Consider the following 23334-nt stretch of genomic DNA (forward strand, 5'->3'; position numbering starts at 1 on the left):
GCTCCATCCTCGCCAAGCTGGGAGAGGCTGGGCAGAGGGGCCTGTGGCGCGGGGCGGCAGGCACAGGGCAGGCCCCAGGATGCCACATCCGCCAGACTGAGCTGCCCCTGAATCACCCAGGGAGACTGGCTTCAAGGCAACCAACTCTAAGCTCGTGTACGTGCCCCGCAACCAAGTCTCACCTGGCTGGGAGCCTGTCTGTCTGTCTGTCAGCGAGCAACGACACTCCCACCTCACCAGTGGCCCCACCCGTGGCCCCACCCCACTGGTTTGGGGTCTAGGATGGAGTTTCTTTGTTCAAGGGGACTCAAGACTGAAAGCTGACGATTTCAGCATAGGCATTCTGGAACCTGTGTTCCAGAGAGTTCTGGAACATTCCCCTTCAGTGTCATCTCTCACAGCCTCTTCCCGAGACTTCAGCTCTTCCCAAACCTCAGTGATTTCCCATCCCCGCTTCATGATTTTTGCCCCTAAATATTGCTCATGTTGTTTTCTTTAAATCAACTCAGGCACCTATTTTGCAGAAAGCTTTTATAAAGAACTTCACTGCCAAAAAATGAAAAGCTGGTCCCACACGCCACCAACAGAAGATGACCATAGCATTTTATATGGTGAAAACAATATTGTTCAAGTCCAGCTGGCTGCTGTGGCCAAAGGAAGGCTCTTGGCCTGTGGCCGGCTCCCGATGGTTGAAAAGGGCCGTGGACTGCCCAGAGATCCACTAGTGCCAAACTGAGCCTCCCCCTTGGTGTAATCAGGAACGGACTTTTCTGGAAGAAGGCTCCCTTTCTCCATCTTCCACCTGGAGGCCCGTCATCATCCCCTCTCTGTCTGCCTTTCTCCCACCCATTCTTCAGGTGATCACCTCCTCCAGGAAGCCTTCCAGCCTGGAAGGGGCATCTCCTCTGTGCTTCCTCAGTTCCATAGGCCTTTCCTGACTTTGTACTTGCTACCTGGGGTTATTAAACCACATTTCTGATCATGTCACTCCCAATGGAATGGAAGTGTCCAGACTCCTGGGATGAACTTTACCACGGCCTACACGGGTGGTCCACTCCCTCCCCTCTCCCCACCGGCCGTCCACCTCTCCACCAACTGGAGTCCTTCTTGCATCTTGATGTCATCATTGCTCGTGGTGTCTGCCTCCCCCGAGATGTAGGCTCAGTGGGGGCCCAGATGATGTCTGTCTGTCCACCATCGGATTCCCCGGCCTGGCCTGTGGTTTGTGACTTGCCCAGCGTCACCCGCCTAGTAGTGGAGCCCGATGCAAATTCAGGCCCCAGGCTCGAGAGCTGGCACAGGTCACCTTTGACCGTCTCCCTTGCAGGACTTTTCTCTGCTTTTGTCAACTGTGAGCTTTATGCACGAGACAGACAGAAAGAAACAGACACTTGGGGGCTGCTTGGAGGCCCAGACTGACCCTCAGCCGGACTGAAACCTTGGCCCAGCCCAGGGTTCAGCTCACAGCAGTGATGGAGTGGAGTTTCCCGTCAGACTCTGCGGCGGCTGGGGCCTCCACCACCCTGAAGCCTGAAATTCCACCAGCACGGTTCATGGCCTGAGGTCTGCTGTCCCTTCACCATCGGCTCCCCCACCCCCACCACAGCCACTTGCCCCCAGGCTTGCCACCGAGATGCAGAGGAGCTACGGTGGAGCAGCGTCAGGCGGGGTCTCCTGCGGTCAGCAGAGGCTCTGGGGAGACTCCCTGCCCAGCCGGCTGCCGGCCCCTGGGGTCCGTCCTGGAAGGCCCTTCAAAGGACTCGGCCATTCTTGAGTGAGCGCCAGGAGGGAATCTGCTCTCTGAGTCAATTTAGTCAGCCACACGGGTGGAAGGAATTTGCTGTTTCTCTTAACAGGGACCCCCTCGTGATTTATACGGGGGGCCACGGTCCGAAGGCCCGGCTGACGGATCGCAGTGGAAAATGAGATGCCAAGACCCAGGCGTCCCGCTGGGCCAATTACCCTCAATGAGACCCAGCTGGCTGGGGGGCTGGCGGGGCCAAGGCGGGTCGGATCCCTGCACGCGGGGAGCCAGGGAGAGGAAGGCCTGCCGTGGCCATGCCTGGGCTCCCTGCCCATCGCCTGCCAGGCCCTGGTTGGGGCCACCAAGAATTCCAGGGGAGCCGGTCTGGCCAGCTCCCGAGACAGGTCACCTCTGGGGAGGCACAGCCAGGAAAGCCCAGGGATGGCCATGGCCTCGGGGTTTGCTGCTGCCCGGGGATCCCAAGAACCTCGAGGGCCCGTTGCTTGTGGGGAAACTAAGGCCCAGATAGACAGGCCAGGCCCCGTGGAGTCCCAGGGACGGCTCTGGACCGGCCTCAGCCTCTGGCCCACGGTGTCCTCTCGGAGGCCCAGAGCCTGCAGCGCTGGCCCCGGGAGCTGCCGCCACAGGCCTTGTGCAATTCGGGGGTGGGTCTCTGGGCCCCCCGGAGTCGGTTCAATGTTTCTCAAGAGTCCTGATGCGCCGGGCCCGGGGCGGGGTGCTGGGGGTGCAGCGAGGGACAGTCTAAGCTGCTCCCGGGCTTACAGATGAACACCGCTTAGTCTCTCTAGCAAAAGCACTTGATGCCATGAAAGCGCATGCAGGGGCCTGGGGAGGTGACCCAGAGCCGAGGGCGGAAAGCTGAGAGTTGGGGACTGGGCAATAAGGGGGCGGTGCCGGGCGGGAGAGCGTTCCAGGCAGAAGGAACAGCATATTCAGAGACCCTCTGGCAGAAGGAAAGGCAGGGCACTCAAGTCGCCAAAGGAAACCGTGCAGCTGGAGCCCAGCAGCAAGAGGATAGGGGTACAGGGGAGGGGAGGGGGCCACGAGGAGTTCCTGTGCCTTTAAGAAGGTGGCTCCAGATATGACACAGGAGAGAGGATATGTCCACCAGTGTGTGTGCTCCTCCCAGTTTCTCTCTAGCTCTCAGGAGCCTCGGCCCCTACTCCTGGAAGGGGCAGCTCTGTAGACCAGCCCTGCTGCCTGGACCAGAGGGGGGCCCAGGGGAACACATATGGGGGTAGTGCAGAGCCAACCCAGGTGGCCCTTGAGAACTGGATGGAGAGTCACAGAGACTGAAGGTGGCTGATGGTGGGCCCAGGTCAGGCGCAGCCAAGAGCATCAATGACACACAGCTGGAGGGAAAGGGTCCTGAGCGAGCAGTGCTGTGGGGCTGCCGAGAGAGGCAGAGGCCAGGGCCTCGGAGCCACCAGCAGCCTCACAACTGGCCATCGCTCACCTCCCACCTTCTTTTCCCTAGGCCACCGGAGCCGGGTCACTCCCGGGCCTGTGGCTCTCCACTCCACCCCCACCACCCTCCCTCAGGGCCCCTTGAGAGCAGGTAGTGGGTGTTATTGGTGTAATCGATTGTCTCCGGGTCCTGGAGCAGAGGAGGTGTAAGTAGATGGATGTCTGAAGGATGGAGGGATGAATGAGCAAAGAAATGGCCCCCAGTCTCCTCTCCTGAGCTGCGTGGAGCCCCTCTGGCCTTCCCCACTGGCTGCCCCTGTGTCCTTGTGGAGCCAGGCCACTGCGGGGCAGGGAGACCTGGGTGTCATGAAGCAGGGCAGCCGGGAGCTGCCAAGCAGGCAGGCAGGTGCCCGCGGTGCCCATTCCCTCCAGCTTGGCTCCGGCCTGGTTCCTCGGGACACAAACAGGTCTGACGAGTTCGTCGGAGGCAGAGCCCTTGATTTCCAGGAAAGCCACCCTTTTAGAGAGCAGAGGGAGCCAGGCCGGTGGAGGGAGGGCTCTTTCGGAAAACTCCCCCTCTCTGCCTCAGCCTCCCCGGCCCCTGCTCACTGATCTTCCCCTCGTGTCCCGAGCCAGGGCTCCAGGCGGAGGGGACACCTCTCTCCCCACCGCCCCCAGAGGGAGCAAGGAACAAGGAAAGGGGCCCCCTTGTTAAGACCCCAAACTCAGCCCCCGCCCCCATGTGCCACTGCACCGGGTGGCAGTGTGGGGTAGGGCTTATGGGTGCAGGCTTGGAGCCGGGCTGCCTGGATTCCACTCCCAGCTCTGCCTTGATCTTGGGCAAGCTCTGTGCCTCAGTTTCCTCCTTGTACTCACAGGGATGAGATGACGAAGAGCACACGCAGCCCGGAGCCTGCGGCCTGGCCCTTGGGATGCAGTGTTGTGGACATTCCTCCACCTGATCCTGACCTCCTCAACCCCTCCAGCCCTCAGTTCCCACCTCCCAGCCTAGCTGACCACCGACTCTGCCAGGCGCACCTCCTGCTCCAAGTGCTCAGAGTTGGCCCACGGCCTCTTCTCGTCCCACTAGCTGCTCTTCCTGCATGGGCTCGCCCAGGCCCCGCTCTCCATCCCATTCTAGCCGCTGCCTCCCAGAGATGTAGGCACAGCATCCGGCTGCCTCCAGGACCGCGCCACCTCACGCTCAACAGGCCCCCAGCCGAACTCAGCCTCTCTCCCCAGAGCCTCTTCTCCTCCAAGTTCTCCTCCTCGGGGCACAGTGCCATCAGGCACCAAAGCCAAGTCCCCACGACTCTCCTCCGCGTTGGTCAGTCTCCACCCTACCTCTTGACCACGCCATCTTTTCTCTCTTTCTTTCCTTCTTTCTTTCCCTTCCCTTCTTTCTTTTCTTCCTTCTTTCCCTTCTATTGGGATATAACATAAATATAGTAAAGTGCATGAAGTTCATGAATCCTAAGGGTGCAGCTCTATCATCTTTCATATATGCTTACGCCTGGGTACCACCACCCAGATCAAGACATGGAGCATTTCCAGCTCCCATGTTTCTCTTATGGCCCTCCCCTACCGCAGAAGTAACTATTATTCTGCCTTCTTCATAAATTAGTTTTGCCTGGTTTTGAACTCCACATAACTGGAATCACTTACACCCTTAGACACAGAGACCAGCGGACTAGAAATGAAAGTCTAGAAATAAACCCATACATCTACAATCAACTGACTTTCAAAAAGGATGCTAAGACCATTCAGTGGAGGAAAATAGTCTTATCAACACATGGTGCTGGAAGCACTGGATATTTACAGGCAAAGAATGACATTGGATCCCTACCCCACACCGTATACAAAAAACTAACTCAAGATGGCTCCAAGTCCTAAATGTGAAAGCTAAAACTACAAAACTCTTAGAAGAAAACACAGGCTTAAAAAAACACTATCAAGAAAGTGAACAGACAACCTACAGAATGGGGGAAAATATTTGCAAATCGTATATCGAAAAAGAGTCCAGTATCTAGATCATATAAAGAACTTACAACTCGACAACAAAAAGACAAATAACCCAATTTAAAAGTGGGCAAAAGACCTGAATAAACATTTCTCCAAAGAAGACATACAAATAGCCAATAAGGACATGACAGGGTGCTCAATGTCATAATCACTAGGGAAATGCAAAACAAACCCAACATGAGATCTCACTTCACATGCACTTGGAAGGCCATAATAAAGAAAGATAAAACAGAAAATAGCAAGTGTTGGTGAGGAGCCGAAGACACTGGAACCCTTGAACATTGCTGGGGGGCATGTAAAATGGTGCAGTCACTTTGAAAAGATGCTTTGAAAAGTAGTTTACTAATTCCTCAAAAAGTTAAACATAGAGTTACTGTGTGACCCAGTCGTTCCACCGCCAGGTATGTGCCCAAGAGAATCGAAAACATGTTCTCGCAAAATTGCACGTGAATGTTCATAGCAGTATCATTCATACTAGCCAAAAATGGGAGCATCCCCAATGTCCATCGAGAGATGAAGGGATAAATGAAATGTGGTGTAGCCACACAATGGAATATTATTCAGCTATTTAAAAGAAATAAGAACTATGACACAGATGAACGGTGAAATACTATGCTAAGAAGCCAGACACGAAAGGCCATATGTTATATGATTCCATGTCTATGAAATGTCTGGAACACGCAAATCCGTAGAGACGGAAAGTAGATTAGTGGTTGCTTAGGGCTGGGGAGAGCCTGCTAATGGATTTCTTTTGGGGTTGATAAAAATGTTCCGGATATAGATAGTGGTGATGGTTGCACAGCCCTGGGAATGTACTAAACGCCACTGAATTGGATTCTTTAAAATGGTGAATTTTATGGGATGTGAATTATATCTCAATAAGGAGGTTTTCTAGAAGTATGCTCTCTTATGCGTCTCTTCTTCTGTGTGATGTCGTGTATGCGAGCATCACCATGTATGCGTGTGTCCAGGTTTCTTCTTATTGCTGTGTAGTGTCCCAACGCACGAACGTACTGTTCTTTCTTTATCAGCTCTCCTCTTGATGGGCAGTTGTCTTGTTTCCAGTTTGGACTCATAAATCGGTCTGTTCTTACACAAGTCTTTGGAAGGGTAGATGACGGACATTTCTGGTGGAACAGACCTAGCAGTGGAACAGATGGGTCAAGTCAGGCATGTATTTTAACTTTAGTAGGCACTGTCAAAGATTTTTCCAAAGTGGATGACCACGTTTACACTCCTGCCACCAAAATCTAAGAGTGCTGTTTGTTCCACATCCTCACCAACACTTGGTATTCTCAACCTTTTTCGTCTTAGCCATTCTGCTGGGTGTGTACCTTCTGGAAGTTTCCATTTGCATTTTCCTTGTGAGGAATGAGGTTGGGCATCTTTTCAGGTCTTTATTGGCCATGTGAATATCCTCTTTGTGTTTACCTGATTTTTCTTTTGGTTGTCTTTCCTTTATTGAAATGTAGGGTTTTAAAAACCATATTCTGGATGTAAAATCTCCGTCAAGACCTATCGTTGCCAATATCTTCTCCAGCCCTACCCGTTTTCTTGTCACGTTCTTACTGGTGTCTTGCTAAGCGGCAGGTCTTAATTTTGATGACGTTCAATTCACTCCCTTTTTATCTTATGGCTGGCGCTCCATGTGTCCTCTTTGAGAAACCTTTGCCCACTCCTCAAACATCCCTGGAAGCACCCCCCGCCCCTCGCCACCTGCTTTGCCTCTGCCACCTGCTTTGCCTCTGCCAGGTCTCTCCTGGGCCGCTCCCTCCTCCCCCCACTGCACCTCCCTCCTCCCTGACTCTTGCCCTCCTCCCGTCTCCATCTTCCCTCCCAGGCCCAGGGCTGGCTCATCCCCGCGTCCCCAGGACTGGCACCAGGTCTGGCCCGCATTAGATGCTCAATAAAAGCTTCATAAATGAAGGCAGTGTCCTGGGGCCCAGCTGGGGATCATTAAAACTGTCAATTGGTTCTAAACACCAGCTCATCAGGAACCTTTGAGCAAAGCCAGGGAAGTAAAAAGTTTTGGAAAAACCAACGACATAGGAATGTTTCGCTTTCTCCCCAACCGGAGCATTCATCACGAAAACCCAGACCTCGTTAGCATTATTTATTCTTGCTTCGCCCCGACCCCCGGGGCGCGGGGAGCGGGGGCCCCACCCCCGCGTCTGCTGCCTCTGAATGTGGCGGAGGTCCCCGGCCGCCTCCTAGTCCTTCTCTTCGCCGTGCGTGATGACGTAGCACAGGTTCCTGTAGTCCAGGTTGCCGCTCACATCTGGTGGGAAAGCCGCAAACATCTGCTTGACCTGGGGAAGGAGCAGGGAGTCAGCCTGGACCAGGTCAGAGTGGGCAGCAGGACAGGGGGTCCCCCAAGGGTTTCAGGAAGGACATTTTTCCCCTCTGTGCAGATGAAGGCATTAGGTTGGAGGGCGCAGAGGCCAGGCCGGCAGGCCGGGGTCCCACAGCCACCCCCACCCATCCGTGTTCTCATCCAAGGAGTCGAGGGGGACGTCACCTCAGCATCTAAAGAAGAGTGACGGGGGTTGGGGGGACGAGAAGGGCAGGGCTGCGCCTCCCAGGAAGACCCTCCGCAGCGCTGGGCTGCGCCCCGAGAAGCCAGCCCTCACCTCCTCCTCGCTGAACCGGTCTGCCTGTGTCATGAGCTTCTCTTTGATGCTGCTCAAAGGAGAGAAACGGTCGTGCTCAGGGGAAGGGCACCTACGTGGACACGTGGCTGCCAGGAGTGAGGAGGGCAGGCAGGGGTGGGGGACCTGGCCCAGGAGGACAGCAACCTGAGCCTGGCCCTCCGGCCCCCAGATGGCCATGTGGCCTCAGGCGGACACTTCTGCTCTCAGCCTCAGTTTCCTCCTTTGTGACGTGGACTCTTCTCCCAGCATCAGGTGCGGACCAAATGAAATGACCTCAGGACTCCAACACGACCTTGGGGCCACTCTGATTTCCCATCATGCACTAATGATCAGCCTCCCGGTCCCCGAGGGGAGGTCGTTGCTTCAGTTCTGGAAGCACCGCTTTCTTAGCCTGTGATTTTCTCTGACGTCTGTGCGTGTTTTACGGTCAGCAAGATGCTCACACTCAGCCGAGGGGTGGGAAGGTGCACTCAGGTCGGTGTCCTCCTGGGCCTGCTCTCACTTGCTCCCCACGGCCCTGGGAAGTGAGTACTAGTACCCTCTTTTACAGAGAGGGAAACTGAGGCTGGGGAAGGGTAATGATCTGCAGTGGCGGGGGGCGGCCTGTCCCCTGGGTTGTCCAGAAGAGCAGCTGCCCTCAGGAGCCAGAGCTGCCTGGTCCTGGAGGAGCTGCCGGAGGCAGAGAGGATGCTGCATTCGAGGCTGCGTGGGAGGGACTGATGCCCCCAGGAGCTCGGCTGGCCCTGCAGGGTTCCCAAGGGATTGCAGTGGGCGGCGATGGGATCCGAGGGCTGAGCCGGGCCCTGTGTACCCAGAGTGTCCCGTGGCGCCGGCGGTGGCGGCCCCGCTAAGGATGGATGCTCATTTTCCATTATTTATGTTACTGCAGCACAGTCACAGTTTCCGACTCTCCAAGCTGGAGACTTTTCACAAGACTCCGTTTCAACCAGAGCCTCCTCTGTGGCCTGCCTGGCTGGCAGCCACGTCTCTCAGGTCCCGTATCCCGGGGGCAGTGCCTTCACTTCCCAAATTGGGTCCCCACAGGGTTCCTCCCAGCCCTGGCCTTGTGCTAGTGGGAGAGAAGGTGGGTGGCAGGAGAGGGGCTGGTCCAGGCCACTCCAGGGTGTGCCCCCCTTGCCTCCCGCCCCGGGTCCCCAAGATGGGAGTGGGAGCCATGGCCCCAGAGGGAGGGGTGAAGGAGAGGGCTGCAGCCGGGAGAAACCCTGAGACTCCCTCCCTACCCCTGGGGAGAGTGTGACTCACAACTTTGGGGGCAGGAGATGGTGAGAACGAACGTCTGAGAGACAAGACAGACCCTCCGTGTGTCCCCCCACCGCGCCTGCCCCTCATAACCCACCTCCAGTGCATGATGGTTCTAAGAGTCAGCAAGGCCAGCCCCGAAGCCGAGGCCTGAGGCATCAGAACGACTGGTCAGGAAGCCTGTGCTGGCGAGGAAATCCTGCCTGCCCGGGGCCACCGACAGGCCCAGCGAGACCTTAGAGGCTCTGAGGGGACTGCCTGGAGACAGCTCAGAGGTCAGCCCAGAGTCCGGGCGCCTGGGGAGGCTGCCACTGCCCTGCCTGCCCCTGCCTGCCACCTGTGGCTCTCTGCCTTGAGCTCCCACTGGCGTGAGATTCTCAAGCATGGCGGGCATCAGGGGCCCCACCCCAATAACGCCAGCCCAGTGGCCTGCCGGACAGCTGGCTGCAGCCACCTCACTCTCTGTGCATCCCCGGCTGAGCTGGTGCCTCCATCCGGGCATCCACTCAGACTCCAGAAACATCTGGCCCAACTTTCTCCCCAGAACCCTGGATCCCATGGGTGCTGGCCCCTGGGGCTCCACTTATCTGACCACTCCCCTCCATCCCTATGGACACGGCCCTTGTGGAGGCTGCAAACTTCTCGTCTCCTCCTCCAGGCTGGCCTCCATGTTGCCCCTGCCTAACTCTTTCTTGGGTTCTCCATGTCCCCAGGGCAGACCTGGAGTCTAGAGCCACCCCACACAGGCCCTGTCTGCCCTTTGTGCTCAGTGTCCCCCACTCATGTCCGTCCACGCCCTCCAGCCACAGCCCAACCCTGCTCCCCAACCCCACACATGCCAAGCCCTGGCCCTTCACTCACTAAGTTCCTGCATCTAGAATGTTCTCTGCCCCAGCCCAGGCAATCCTTAGTCGTCCTTCAAGGCCCACCTCTGCCCCCACCCCCACTCTCGCCCCTGGGAAGCCCAGCCCTGGTGACCCCACTCTCCCTGTCCGCTTCCACACAGAGATGGGGATACTGAGGCCCAGAGAGGGGAAGGGACGTCAAGTGATGGCTGAGCTGGGCGTGGCAGCAGCCTCCTGGCTCCTGGCCCGATGCTGCTCGAGCCCGCTGAGTTCTGGGCGGGAGAGGAGGCTGGGCTGCCACCCACCCTGACCCCACCCGGGCTCATTATCACCTGAGACTTTGGGGAAAGAAAAACCGAAACAGAGAGCAGGGGGAACTTACAAATCAGCCTTGACAAAACCTTTCCCCTCAGTGTCGAACACCTTGAAGGCGTGGAGAATGGTCTCCTCTGGGTCCGTGCCTGGAAGCAGCACACACAAGGCAGGGAGAGCGCCAGGATGAAAAGGACAGACAGGGGTGGGTCCCATGGCCCCTGCAGAGGGCAATGGGTCCGGGAGCTTCCTCCCCAACTTCCACTCCACAGTGAGGGCCAACTCCACTTGAAGGTTTCAGAGAAACAAGGAATAGCAGTAATAGCCAAGGGCGCTGCGTATAGTTATGAACAACCTGCACAGCTGTCCACGGCGACCCTGACTGAGCACTCACTACGTGCTTAAGCCTCCTGATGACAGGTCTAATTTTACAGACGAAGAAACTGAGGCTCAGAGAGGTTAAGTGACTTGTCCAAGTTCTCACAGCCGATGCTGCTGTGTGATTAGTGGGGCGGGGGGGAGGGGCCACTCTGGGGCTCTCTCATTACCCAAGATGTGCATGAGAGGCTGTGGGTGGAGGAGAAAGAGTGTCACAGTTAGGGGCCAAAGACTGGGGCTCGGGCAGGGCACTGGAGGGGTCTGCAAGGTTGTCTGGGCCAGAGGTGGGGCGGGTGGGCCAGCAGGCTGCGGGGTCGGGGCCATGGGTAGGCGCCCCGCAGCCAGAGCAATTCTGGTTTCATCACCTTCACAGTGTGAGCTTCAGGAAAGATGTCGTTAGAAGAAATGGTTCTACTTCCACAAGGGGACCAAATACCCAGCGCCCTGGTTGTAGAGATGGGGAAACTGAGGCCCAGAGAGAGGAAGGGTCTCACCCAAGGCCTCACAGACTGTGTGAATGACAGCAAGTGACCTGGTGCTCTTTCCCCTCTGTCACACGGCCCCCCTGCTCACTGTGGACCAGGGGATGCCCCCTTCCTTCTTCAAGGTCCAGCTGTGTCACTGGTGAAGTGGAGACAACAGCAGTGTTGGCTGTCCACCCCCCAGGTAAGAAAAGACAACGGATCGTGGACGGTAAAGGTCCTGACGAACAGTGGTCGGTCATGGCCGCAAACACAGCTGAGGACTCTGAGCCAAGCTCCAGCCTGCAACTTTGCCGTTTTCTCCCACGGAACCCCCAGAAGCGCCCATGTGGTGGGTATTGATGTCCCCAGTTTATCAAAGAGGAAACTGAGGCTCAGAAGGGCTGTGTGACTCGCCTGAGGTCCCCACTAATAAGGAGAGGAAGGATTTGAAGCCCCCTGCTTGTTCTTCCGCTATATGTGCCTGCCCATCAGACTGGGTCAGGGCCAGCTGAGCCTCCCCAACCAGGCAGGATTGGGGCCAGCTGTGTCTCCCCCATCAGACTAGATCAGGGCCGCCTGTGTCTCCCCCATCAGACTGGGAGCTCATCCAGGACAGGATGGTGTCTGAATCACTCTGCATCTCCGAGGCTGGCCCAGAGTGATGGAGCCTGGCACTGACCTGGGAGCCGGAGGGCAGAGCTGTGGGCATGATCTGGGCAGAGCATCGGGGAGCCAGTATGCCCGGCCTACAGGCTCAGCCAAGGGGCCAGCAGGGGCAGAGCTCCAGGCCCACACAGCTGGCCTTGCAGGCGGTGGGGGGGGGGGGGGGTGGGGGGGGCTGGCCCAGGGGATTATTGGTGGGGGGTGCTGGTAGGGGTTTTGGCCTCCCGGGGTCTTTGAAGGGGCCTCACTGCTGGGGCAGGCTGACTCCAGCCTGCCTTCCTGAGGACCAGCTCCACGTGGACCAGCTGCCCCACGCCCAGGCCCGGTGGTCCTGGTCCCCGTCCCCCTCCCAGAGAGGGCCTCTGCTCTGCAGCCTGCGAAGCCCATCAGACAGGCTACAGAGCGGCTGCTCCCAGCTCCCTGTTGGGAATCTCATGACAAAGTGTCCTCGTCCCAATTAGAGGGATGAGGCGGAGCCTGCCCCAGCCCCCGGCTCCTGTCCCCACCGCCGGCAGAGCATGCAGGCTCAGCCGAGTTCGCGTGACAGGCTCAGCTGGAGCCTCAGTCCCTGCAAAAATGAGAAAAAGCTGCAGGCCTGCAGTCCCCGCCTGGCCCAGGGTCACATCTCCTCGCTCAGCCACGGACTCCGGCCTCCCTTTAAAGTCACCGGCTGGAGCACGCATGTCTGTCCCCGGGAGTGTACCCCTGGGCTTCTGAGCTCTTCGAGGAGGTAGCCATGGTCCTGGGAATAACCCCTAACAGCTGCCCGGGCGGGGGGCCCAGTGGCACTCCTGGTCAGGCGGAGAGCACCCGGATCCCAGCCCACCCCTCTCGGGCCCTCAGTTTCCTCATCTCTGACACGGATGGTGGGCTGTTTGATCATAGGTCCGTTGCTGGCCTCCCTCTGCCTCTAGGATCGGCCAGGACAGGGTGTGTGAGGCTGTTGCACTGTCCAGCAGGTCACGACCCTGAGAAGCTTGTGATTTTTCACCAAATAAAATCTGATATTAGGCAGGACCCCACTTTTCATAGGTCAAATGGCGGCCCCCAAAAGATATGTCCACGTCCTCGTCCCCGGAACCTGTGCATCCCCCTTACTTGGAGACAGGGCCTTTGCACTTGTAAGGAAAGGATCTGGAGATGGGGGGATCCCCCTGACTATGCAGGTGGCCCCTAAATCCAATGACAGGCAACCTTATTAGAGTGTGGCAGAGGGAGACAGACAGAAAGGGGGTGTGGACCACAATCATGGGAGCGATGCAGCGGCCAGTAGCTGGAAGAGGCGAAGAACAGATTATGCCCTGGAGCCTCTGGCAGATTTGGGACTTCTGGACTCCAGAACTGGGAGAATACATTGCGGGTTTTTTGAGCCATGAAGTCTGTGGTCATTTGTCACAGCGGCCTTGGGAAATGAACACAACCCCCATCTTACAGACAGAAAAACTGGGGTGCAAAGGGAAAATAAGCCTTGCCCAAGGTCACCCGGGGGTCGGTGGGACGCCAGGTCTGGAACCCACATCTAGCCGAGGCCGAGGGAGGGCATTGGGCAGGGGCAGCCTGAGGGCAGAGTGGCGACAAGGCTCACCTCCCAGGGCAGCCGCAGCCCAGGCTGGCCCCTCCCTCTGACCGTGGAACCCTCGAGCCCAGGGGGAGGGGAGAGCTCCCCAGGGCCCGGAGAGAAAGGGACAGAGCTGCCCTGACCCCGCCCCCATCCTGCGTCCCCAGCCTGATGCTGTGTCTCAGGAGGTACAGTGGTTAGAGCCAGGAATCGGGGTTTGGGGGCCATCCCTGTCACTCTGTTGCTGGAGCACCTGGGGCAGGTGTGGCAACCCCTCTGAGCCCGAGGCTCCTCGCTTGTGAATGAGGCCCCCCAGTCCTTTCCCTGGAGGCTGTGTGTATAACCTGTCCTGCACTGGAGTCAGCCATGGTAACTTCTAGAACCTCCTTCCAGGTACCCCTCCTCCCATCGGCAGTGGGTGGTGAGGCAGATCATGGAAGACGAACCCGGGGCCAGGGAGGCGGGGCTGGGGCATCGTCCTGATGGTGGGCAAAGGGCTTCCACACAAATCTTCCCGCTGGGCCCCTCACAGCCCCAGAAGGTGGAAGTTCCTACAGTTACTCCCCTCTGTGGGGTAGAGGGAAACTGAGGCAGGGCCCAGGGAGGTGTGTGCACCTGGGGGCTGGTGTCTGGGGGAGACACCACGCTCCCAGCTGTGATGGGCATCTCTGGGGGACTCGTCTGCACACGGGCCCCATTGCCCCCTCCCGCTCGCCCAGCCCCTCCCCAGGGCCTCCTGGGGCCTCACTCACCCTTCAGCTTCTCCCCAAACATGGTCAGGAAGACAGTGAAGTTGATGGGCCCAGGGGCCTCCTTCACCATGGCATCCAGCTCCTCGTTCTTCACATTGATGCGGCCTGGGGGAGGAGAGAGGCGGGGACATCCAGGAGCACAACAAGGGTCAGTGGGGTCCTGCCTGCAGGCAGCCCGAGAGAGGGGAGCTCGGACCACGGAGCATCCAGGAGAGTCTCCCAGCTCCACGGCCACCCCTACTCCCACTCCCACTGGGCCGGGGCCCTGCCCACCTGCTGGGGACTTTGGAAGGTGGCTGCTCAGTCTCCCCACAAAGGAGAGCAAGGTGGTTGTTATCGCTATTTTACAGATGGGGAAACTGAGGCCCAAAGAAGTAGCAGCTGAGGTGCACAGAGGCTGGAAGGCCCGGGCCGCAGGGGCTCCTGTGCCCCAGGAGGGGGTCAGCTGGCTGCCTGGAGGTGGGGACTGTGGGATTCGTCATGGTCCCAGCGGACAGCAGACTTCCAGGGGCCCACAGGTCAGTCCAGACGTGACTTGGTTGTGCCCCCTTACCCCCGCCTCACTCCCACCGCCACCCCATCCACGCCATAAGGCCCCTCCCTGGCCTTCATGCCAGAGCCCGCCAGGCAGCTGAAGCCACTACCCTGGAGCTCTGTGGACACCTCCAGGCTCCTCCCTCCCCCGCCCCCAGCATCTCCCCCTGCTCTCTTGACCCCTCATCCCACCCAGCCCTCCCACGCCGCAGGCCTTTGCACAGGCCATTCCTGCCCCTGCAACGCCCTCCCCTTTCCCTGAGTCATCTTCTGACACCCAGCAGCCCTCCCAGGCAGCGGCCGTCCCTTTCCTGCGCCCCCATGGCTCATGAGCCCCTCACCACCCCCCATGTCTACTGCCCTGGCCTGCCCCCAGCCGCCCACTCTTTCTGGAAGGCCTGGGCTCAGCTCCACCCCAAGCCCCAAGCCTCCCCAGCTGCTGGTCACCCACCCAGGGCGGCAAAGGTGTCCCTCAGGTCCTCCTTGTCGATGAAGCCATCCCGGTTCTGGTCCATGATGGTGAAGGCCTGGCCGAGACACGGGCACTGAGCGGCCGCCCACCCAAGCCTGGCCCCCGGCCCCAGAAACCGCGCCCACCCAAGGGGCCGTTCTCCTGTGACCTGCCACCTGGGTTAACAGTGCAGCCCCCTGGGGCCACCCGGGTACCCCGCCTGGTGTGATAGCAGCGTGAGAGCCCTGGCCGACCTGCCCTGAGCTCCTACTGGGCACTGGAATGCAGCTCGGGCTTCATGCCCATCCCTCATGTCCGGCTCCCAGCAGCCCCGTTTTACAGAGCGGGAAACTGAGGCACAGAGAAAGGAAGGACTTGCTCGAGGTCACACAGCAAGCAAAGGCTCTGTAGAAAGGGTCAGGGCTGCCAGAGGGCAGCAGCCACCCTACTCCAGCAGGTCCAGAGGTGCAGCGTGGCGCCCCTCAGAACAGTGACAGCATCGCCCCCAGGGACTGAGGGCTGACCCCACACCTCGTGGGCTCCTGGGTGTTTTCCATGCAAGACATTAATCCCCCCGAGGGCCCCGGGGGCACTGACCTCTTTAAACTCCTGGATCTGGGATTGGTCGAACATGGAGAAGACATTGGAGCTGGCTGCTCCTTCTGCTCTCTTCCGGGCTCTTCTGGGTGCCTGTGAGGTGCCAGGGGAGGCCTTGCAGAAGCCCCCTCCATGGGAGGGCAGCCATCCACCCCCCAGGCCTCACCTCCCCCAGTGTCACCATCCTGAGTGACGCTGCCCTCCCTCAGGGCCCGAGACAGACAGACAAGGCTCCTCAGGAAGCCTCGCAGATAAGCGGGAGGGTTTCCCAGCCCCCCCCACGGGGCCGGACAGCTGCTTCCTGACCTGGGCCCCGGGGCTCCGGAAGGCGGGTGGTCTGCGCCCAGGCTGTGGAGCAGAGAGGGGCATCTTTTCTACCATCGGACCCTCCATGGGGCCCCCTCCTCTCCTGCCACCCTCCCAGTGTTCTCAGCATAGCACCTGGGCCCTCAGGCCCGTGAGCTCTGTCCTTTGTCCTTCTCCCAGAGTGCCCACCCCCACCCACCTAGGTGCCCACCTCTGCCCCAAACCCACTTGGAGCCTCCTTCTCTCCCAAGGTCTGCCTCCCTGGAACGCCTTCCCTGCCTTCCATCTGGAAGAATCCACATCCTGCAGGCTCAGCTCCTCTGCCACCTCCTCTGAGAAGCCTTCCCTGACTCCCAGGCCAGCTTAGAGCTCCTCCCCACCCCACGCCCCTTCCAACTGGTCTGGGGCAGCCGTGCCATACTGCCCTCTATGTCTCCCTGTGTCTGTCCCATCTCTGGGCTCCCCTGCCTGCTGCCCCCACCCCGGGGCCTGGCTCAGAGTGGGGCTGGGTTTGGAAACAGCCGTCCAGAGCTCAGCAGGTAAAACAGGTGACCACCCGCGTGGACTGATTCCAGGCTCTCTGGCCAGCCTCCCACCAAATGTTTCTTTCAGGATGTCACGGTGCCGAGGAGTCCACTGTTGGGCATTTACTGAAAGCTCTCGGTCCCCAAGACCCCCGAGGGACCTTCCACTCAGCAGCCATCACTAGGGCCGCTGTGCAAGGAGCCCCAGAATTGGCTCAGAGGGGTGGAAAAGACAGGGTCCCCACTCCCGGACCCCCACCCCCAGCTCCTGCCTCCATCTCAGCCTGCACCAGCCTCTCTGCCAAGCCCCTGTCTACCGCACCCCAGAGCATGGGCCTCCCCTGTCCCCCCAGTGCCTGTGTGGTCTCCCCTCCCCACAGTTCATCCTTGTCCCCCACCCCCACACTCGCCCCCACTTCCCTCCGGCTCCCGGGCTCATTTCAAGAGCGACAGCGCCCGGCTGACTTATAATTAGCTTTTACTGGGTCCTTTGTCTCCACTAATCCTTTGAAAGGGGCTGGCAGGGCAGCCGGGACGTTATGATGCTGTAAAACCTCTGTAATATTTATAAATCCCTTCAGACATCATAAAGAAAGGAACCTCCCCGCGGAGTTCATCTCGCATAATTACATATACATTTCCCTCTGATTAATAAAAACAATCGCTTCCCTTCTGCCCTTTCTCTCCGCAGACCTGCCCTCAGCCTCCGTGTCCCCACCCCTGCCTCGACCCAGCCTTTCATGTCCATCTCGTGAACCGTCACCCTACTGTGTGCCAGGCCCTGTTCCAGAAACCTGCAAGGGAGGAAAGTGTTTTCTCTGACTGCGCAGAGGGAATCTGGGGCTCAAGGCCCCGGCCGGGCGTCGGATCTCCCAGACGGGACCCTTTCCAGCCCAGCTGGCTTGAAAATTCCCTTTTATAAAGTGTCCCTAAGAAATAAAACTCCCCCAAAAGGAGCACCTCAGGGCAGAGGGGGTCACCCCGACCCGAGAGCTAATCCTTGCTTTCCTGCTCACAGCCTCTGCGACGTTAAGAAACTCAGTTGCCTGGTCTGAGCCTCAGTTTACCCATTTATAAACCAAGACAATGCCTACCTCAAAGCATCAGGACATTTATTAGGGACCTGCCACCTCCAGCCAGGCCCTATGCCCAGTCTCGGGGACCCAGGGCTGAATCAGGCCCCATCCTTGTCCCCAAGGAGCTCACGGTCCAGCTGGGAGTCACACGGTCAGTAGAGGAAGATAGAGGGAGGGGCAAGGGCTGAGAACACAAAGAAACCCCTCTGCCACTGGGGCACTCCGGGCAGACTTCCTGGAGGAGGTGGCTTCTGAGCTGAGGCTTGACACTGAGTCAGAGTTCTCAGGCCAAGTGGCACTGATGAGGGCAAGGGCGTGTGAGACAGAGGCAGGACAGAGCAGGCTGTTAAGAGCCGGCAGGAAGACCCACACGTCTGGAGCCCAGGGGCGAGGGGAGGAAGCAGGGCGGGCCCCAGGCCGGGCTCAGTGGGAACCATGCTGTCATGAACACCAACCCCAATCCCCACAGGAACCAGGGGATGACACCAAGAGGGTAGAAAAGGTCAGGATATCAGGTCAAGGTCAAGGATGCCAGTGAGAGGAGCGAGGTCAAGGTCAGAGTGAGTTCAGGCAATGAGGTGAAGGTCGGAATCACAAACCAAGTAAGTCCACGGGGTGAGGTCAGAGTTGAGGAGTGAGGTCAGGGGCAGGAGGCAGGGTGGCCCCAGCCTACCATGGTCTGGAGGGCTCCCTCACGACGCAGCAGGGCTGGCGGAGCTCGGGGACAGCCCTTTAAATAGTGCTCCAGTCCGGACAAGAGTTTGGAAGGTGACAAAGGACAGGATGGGGGCTTCCCTGCCAGGCACCTGTCTGGGGCCGTTCTGAGTGGGTGGGGCTGTGGGATCCAGAGAGACGCTCCAAGCCACCAGGATCTCCACCAGGCCCAGGCCAACCGGATCCCGGTAGCCAGGGACAGAGGCCCAGGACGGGGCTCCCAGCCGAGGCCTCAGGGTAAGTTGAGGCCTGAAACCATCTGGGAAGACTTGGCTCTGAGCCGTGCAGGTCAGGAGAGCTCCCACGGCAGGGCCACCCACGCCAGCTGGGAAACTCAAGCTGCGACATGTGACGGGGCGGGGCGCCATCCTCCAGAAGGCTCAGTCCTCTCCTATGAAAAGTGGGGGGCACATGACCTCTCTGGTCAGCTCGTGGAGAGGGGTTCAACACCAACCTGGTCCTCAGGGGCCCCTCAACCATAGGACTACTGCTCTGTGGTCATCAGTGCCATCCTTACCCACCAGCCCGGGCCCCCTGGGGACGTTGGCAATGCCAGGGAGTTGAAAAAGCAAAGAGACAAAAGAACAATGGAGGTGACCCTGATGAGGGACCAGATCCCCATTCCACTCTGGCCACACACACATATCCGGACATGGCCTGTCCCCACCAGGCCTGGCCCAGCCCAAGAATTCTCCAGGCCACGTGCCAGGCCGAGCCCACACCTGCCCCTGGCAGGCCCCGAGTGTGGCCGACGCAGCCCAGCTGTCCCGTCCGTCCAGCCGAGTCGCCCCCGCCCGGGGCCCACCACGTCTGATGGGCTGCCAGGGCCGGCAGTGCTGGGCTCAGGCGGCGAGTCCACCCATCCCCAGACGCAGGACAGCTTAACTGTCCCCAGAGCTGGCCCCAGGCCTCCGGGCCCCGATACGGCTGATCCCTGCCTGGGGGCGGGAATGCGATGATGAGAAGAGCAGCAAACGTTTATAAGACACAGGAAGTCAGGCCGTGTACTAAAACGTGTCCTCACTTTCAATCCTTACCCCGTTTTCTGGGGAGGGAAACTGAGGCACACACGGGTTAAGTCACTCACCCAAGTCTGATATGTGGTGGTGCCAGGGTGAAAGCCCCTCTTGCTAGTGGCTCCAGAACGAAGCTTCTAGAAGGTTCGGCCCATCCAAATGCCCCCCTTCCATAGTAGCCGTCCCTGACTAGCTGACTCTGACCTCCTGAACCTGTGATAGAGCCCTCCGCCCTGAGCTGGGCCAGGCCCTGCCGTGTTGTCCCCCAGCAGGGACCAACCACGTACTCCAGAGGTGCATGGCAGGCCTGGGTGAAGAGGACTAGACAGGCGGGCAGGGGCCCTGGGTTCCAGCCCTGGCCCCTCCTCCACCTGCTGTGGGAGACGGGCCACGTGGGTGAGGCAGGTGCCTGCCCCTTCCTGGGCCTGGCTTCTGGCCCGGTCCGTGAGCCTGGCCTTGGGGCCTCCTGCTCTGGGCTTGCTGAGCAGGGAGACACGCCACCCAGGACAATAACACCTCCTTCCTGCTGGCCACAGGCCTCTCCATGTGGGACTGGATGCCCCGAGGCTCTTGTCTCCAGGGATCACCGCCCAGGACCACGGAGGGCTCCTGAGGGCCAGGACAGTCCTGAGCGAGCGGTGAGCCGGCCAGCCCGCCCGGGGAGGGACATGCCAGAGGGGTTCATGGTGAGACTTGAGTTAGTCACCACCGAGCTTACAAGCGCTTAGCAAATTAGTCCCCCGCTTTCCTTCCCTGGCCGCCTTCTCCTCGGGATTACGAAAGCAGGAAGAGCGAGTCAGAAGTCTGGCGGGGACCGTGGAACCCCCGGGAGAGATGGTTGGGAAACATTTGTCCCCGGGGCTTGGTCTGTGCGGGGTGTGGGGAGGATGCGATGGCCCTGGGGGCAGCGGGGGGCTCAGAGCTCTGCCCTCGCCGTGGGACCCTCGCTCAGCAGCGTACAGACCCTTAGTTTTCTCCCTCTGAGAAACAGTGCCAGCAGCCCAGCCCCTCCGAAGCTGCCGTCGGGCAGCCCAGCACCGTGGCAGGAGCCCCAGGTGGTCAACAGCCCGGGTTGGGAGGGCAGACCCCCAGCAAGGAGGGCGTCCTCGGCGAAACTCACAGCCTCTCCAAGCTGCCCTCCCTTGTCAGCCGGAAGGGGCACGGGGAGGCCGGGTCACAATTTTGACTCGAGTGACCACAGGCGATGACCAGTTCTTGGGGTCAGAGAGAGCCCCAAGGTCTGTGCTCCCGGCCAGGGGGCCCCTGGGAGCAAGGAGCCTCGGAACTGGAATTCCGAGTCAGCCGGGGTGAGTCAGAGGAGTACTTAGCCCCTTGTGACGAGCACCCACTTCCTAGAGGGCGACCTGAGGTCCTGGGGGTGACCAAGCCTGGAAGGCAGCTTGAAAGAGACCTTAGGACAGACCACACGGGAGCAAGCCAGGGAAGGTGACTTCACCCCTAGCCTCTAACTCCTCACGGGCAGCAGGCGGTCACCTGCCTCCCCGACGGCAGCCCGCCAGCCGCCCCCTTGACCTCCACTGCTTTCCAATCTCCATCCTCCACCGGCCTTTGCCAGAGTGGCGTCTCCCTCCCTCATCACGTCCCCATCCTCCCGCCTCCGTCCCCTCTCACCTCCTCCCAGGAGCCTTCGCTGGTCTGCCTCTCCCCCTGGAACCGCTGCCTCCCTCCAACCTCTGCTCTGCAGAGCAAGGACTGCCTGCCTTTCCCTTGGCCATGGGGCCCCGTCACCTTTGCTCCTCGGCCTCCACCTGCCTGGCCTCCAGGATCACAGGGGGGCCTCAGCAATTCAGGCTCCTGGGGACTTGTTCATACATGGCACTCCACGTGGAGAATCCTTGTTACAGACTTTCTGGCCAAAGGGATCTCGGAGGCCCAGTGGAATCCATCAGCCTTCTGAGTCCAGCCCTGCTAGACGCTGAGTGTCCTTTGCAGCCTCCCCATCAAGTGGTCTTTGCGTGCATACCACCTGTGACGGGGAGCTCATCACTTCCCAAGCAAAGGCAGCTCACATTGGCAAATGTTCATCAATTGTCTACTGTGGCCCCACACTGGGTGTGCTGGGGACTAAGCACTCATCTTTGACGATGCCTGCGTTTGGACCACTTTAGTAACCCAGTTAGACAAGGTGTGCGGAGTTCGTTCATTCATCAGATGCTTATGGAGTACTTACTGAGTGCTGGGCACTGCAGACACAGTGGTGCGCAAAACAAGTGTGGCTGTCAGGGTGAGGGGATCCAGAGGAAAAGCGCCACCAACGTTCAGAGGGGGCCTTATGGGCTGGGGTCCAACAAACTGGGCCTTGAAGGACGAGGAACACAACAGGAGCTGTCACTGTGCTGGGAGAAGAGCAGGTGACTGTCCCAGGCACCCGCAAAGTGGCTCAGATGTGAAGCTGCACCGTGTGAGGGGCCAGGCTTGGGCTGGAGAGGAGAGCTGAGGGGACAGGACGCGGCATCTGAACCATCGAGATGTGACCTCAGAGGACCTCGGAGGTGACGGAGGAGAGCTCAGCAAGGAGTTCCCAGACCCGGCTTGGGGTTTCCCTCTTCTGGGTTTAGGGTGACCCTTGGCCCTCTGGGCAGATGAATCGTGCCCTCTCTCTTCCTCCAGCCATCCAGCCCGCAGCTATTTTTACAGCAGGATGCTGCAGCCACAGGCCCCTTGAACAGGCTGCCTCTCTCATGCTTCTGCAAGACGAGCGCATCCGCCAGCTCCTGGCGCAGCTATAAAGCGGGAGGGAGGCATTCTTCTTAGCTTTAAAGGTTTCCCCGTCCATCCTGAGCGGCCCCAAATTAGAGGAAGGCTCCAGACAGGGCGGGCCTGGGAGGAGGGGACACCAGGGAGTTTGGGAAAAGACAGACCTCCCTAATTGTCCTCAAAGTCGCAGTCGTTCCATCTGGCGATTAGAGAGTTGGACGCAAAAGGCAATTTCCTTTGGGGTGAAAGGGAGGAAAAGGCTAATTGGTCCTAAGTCTGGGCTCTGCCGGGAACATTAACTGCAGGGTCGGGGCTGCTCTGGCTGAGCCGGACTCTGGACCCTGGTCCCGGGGGAGTGGGGGACGCCTCGACCATGAACATGGGCGCTCCTGTGCCAGCGGCACATGTTGGTGTCCCTCGGCTTTATGCCAGATCTATTGGTCTAGATTCTGAGTGGGGAGGGTGGTCCTCAGGGAGCACGTACCTCCCTGGTCTAGGGCCCTGCTCCCAGGCGGCCGGGACAATCTCTGATCCCATGACTGAGGAAGCAATGGGGAGCTGGAGGATGGTGAGAAGCAGGTATCAGGACCCTGACCTCCTCCTCAGAGCTGAGTGGCTGCAGAGGTGGACAGGGCTGGCCTGGTGACTAAGCCACGGCCAGGAGGATTCAGGGGTCCAGGGTTGGAAAGGAGACTTCTCAGTGCTTCGTTGCTCCCTGGAGAGTGATGGTGACTTGTCTACCCAGCTATAGCAGCCACAAGGCAGGTCGAACCTAGCACTAACTTATGCTGAGAAGTTGCAAGGATTTAGCAGCACAGAAGTGGCCATGGATTGTAGTCACAGTCAGCTCAACTCAGACGTGGTTGTAAAAGTGAAGATATTCTTGGGCTGCATTAATAGAGGTCTAGCTCCTCAATCCAGGGAGGTGACAGGGCTACCTTTGGTTGACCTACATAAACAGCAGAAGACTTATGCTTGGTCCTAGTACTGGGCTTTGTGGGGAGGGCTTTTTGGAGGATAGCAGTGTTCAGTCACACGAATTGTGGCTAAGGGGTTGGGGGCTCTGAGCCAGAGCGGAGCTGTCTTGGTGGGGAGCATAATTGTGGCGGCTGCGTCAGTTTGGCAGCTGGGCCAGGGCCTGTATACACACCCAACTGGGACCCACGCCGAGCTCTGTGGCTGCCATCTTCCTTCCTCCTGGTGTTTGCAGCCAGGCTCATAGCCCATCTCCAAGCTCAGCCCCTTGGGAAAAGCTTTCCCCTACTTACCCCATTTAAACCCCACTGTTTGGGTTATTAGCTATTGCCAGCTGAAGAATCAC

The 23334-nt window shown here is 59.1% G+C and overlaps 1 protein-coding gene across 6 annotated transcripts; it reads right to left on the reverse strand.

Annotated features, from left to right (window-relative positions):
* Positions 1-7324: 7324 nt before the first annotated feature.
* Positions 7325-19586, reverse strand: MYL10 (myosin light chain 10). Of its 6 annotated transcripts, none has more exons than XM_046665542.1 (8): positions 19367-19586; positions 15966-16007; positions 15660-15752; positions 15063-15138; positions 14078-14182; positions 10333-10411; positions 7825-7873; positions 7325-7503 (listed from the first exon to the last, which is right to left on the reverse strand). In XM_046665542.1, the coding sequence occupies exons 3-8, from the start codon at positions 15693-15695 to the stop codon at positions 7405-7407; spliced, it is 444 nt and encodes a 147-aa protein (XP_046521498.1). In that variant the 5' UTR covers positions 15696-15752; positions 15966-16007; positions 19367-19586; the 3' UTR covers positions 7325-7404. The 6 variants fall into 6 exon arrangements, 5 of the variants coding, with proteins under 5 accessions (XP_046521498.1, XP_046521494.1, XP_046521497.1 ...); XM_046665538.1 differs by lacking the exon at positions 15966-16007 and adding an exon at positions 18372-18670; XR_006889273.1 differs by lacking the exon at positions 15966-16007 and adding an exon at positions 18372-18670 and having other exon boundaries at positions 7470-7503; positions 7990-10411.
* Between the last annotated feature and the right edge of the window lie 3748 nt (positions 19587-23334).

This window comes from Equus quagga, chromosome 7, assembly GCF_021613505.1.
Source record: "Equus quagga isolate Etosha38 chromosome 7, UCLA_HA_Equagga_1.0, whole genome shotgun sequence".
NCBI classification, from domain to species: Eukaryota; Metazoa; Chordata; class Mammalia; order Perissodactyla; family Equidae; genus Equus; species Equus quagga.

Bases quoted from the DNA above. Each gene is read 5' to 3' on its own strand.
- MYL10 (XM_046665538.1), bottom strand. From the start codon at position 18,647: ATGGCGCCCCGCCCCGTCACATGTCGCAGCTTGAGTTTCCCAGCTGGC. The intron at 15,139-15,659 runs GTCAGTGCCCCC...TGTCTCGGCCAG, and splicing joins AGATCCAGGAGTTTAAAGAG to GCCTTCACCATCATGGACCA. The intron at 14,183-15,062 runs GTGGGTGACCAG...CTCCTCCCCCAG, and splicing joins GGACACCTTTGCCGCCCTGG to GCCGCATCAATGTGAAGAAC.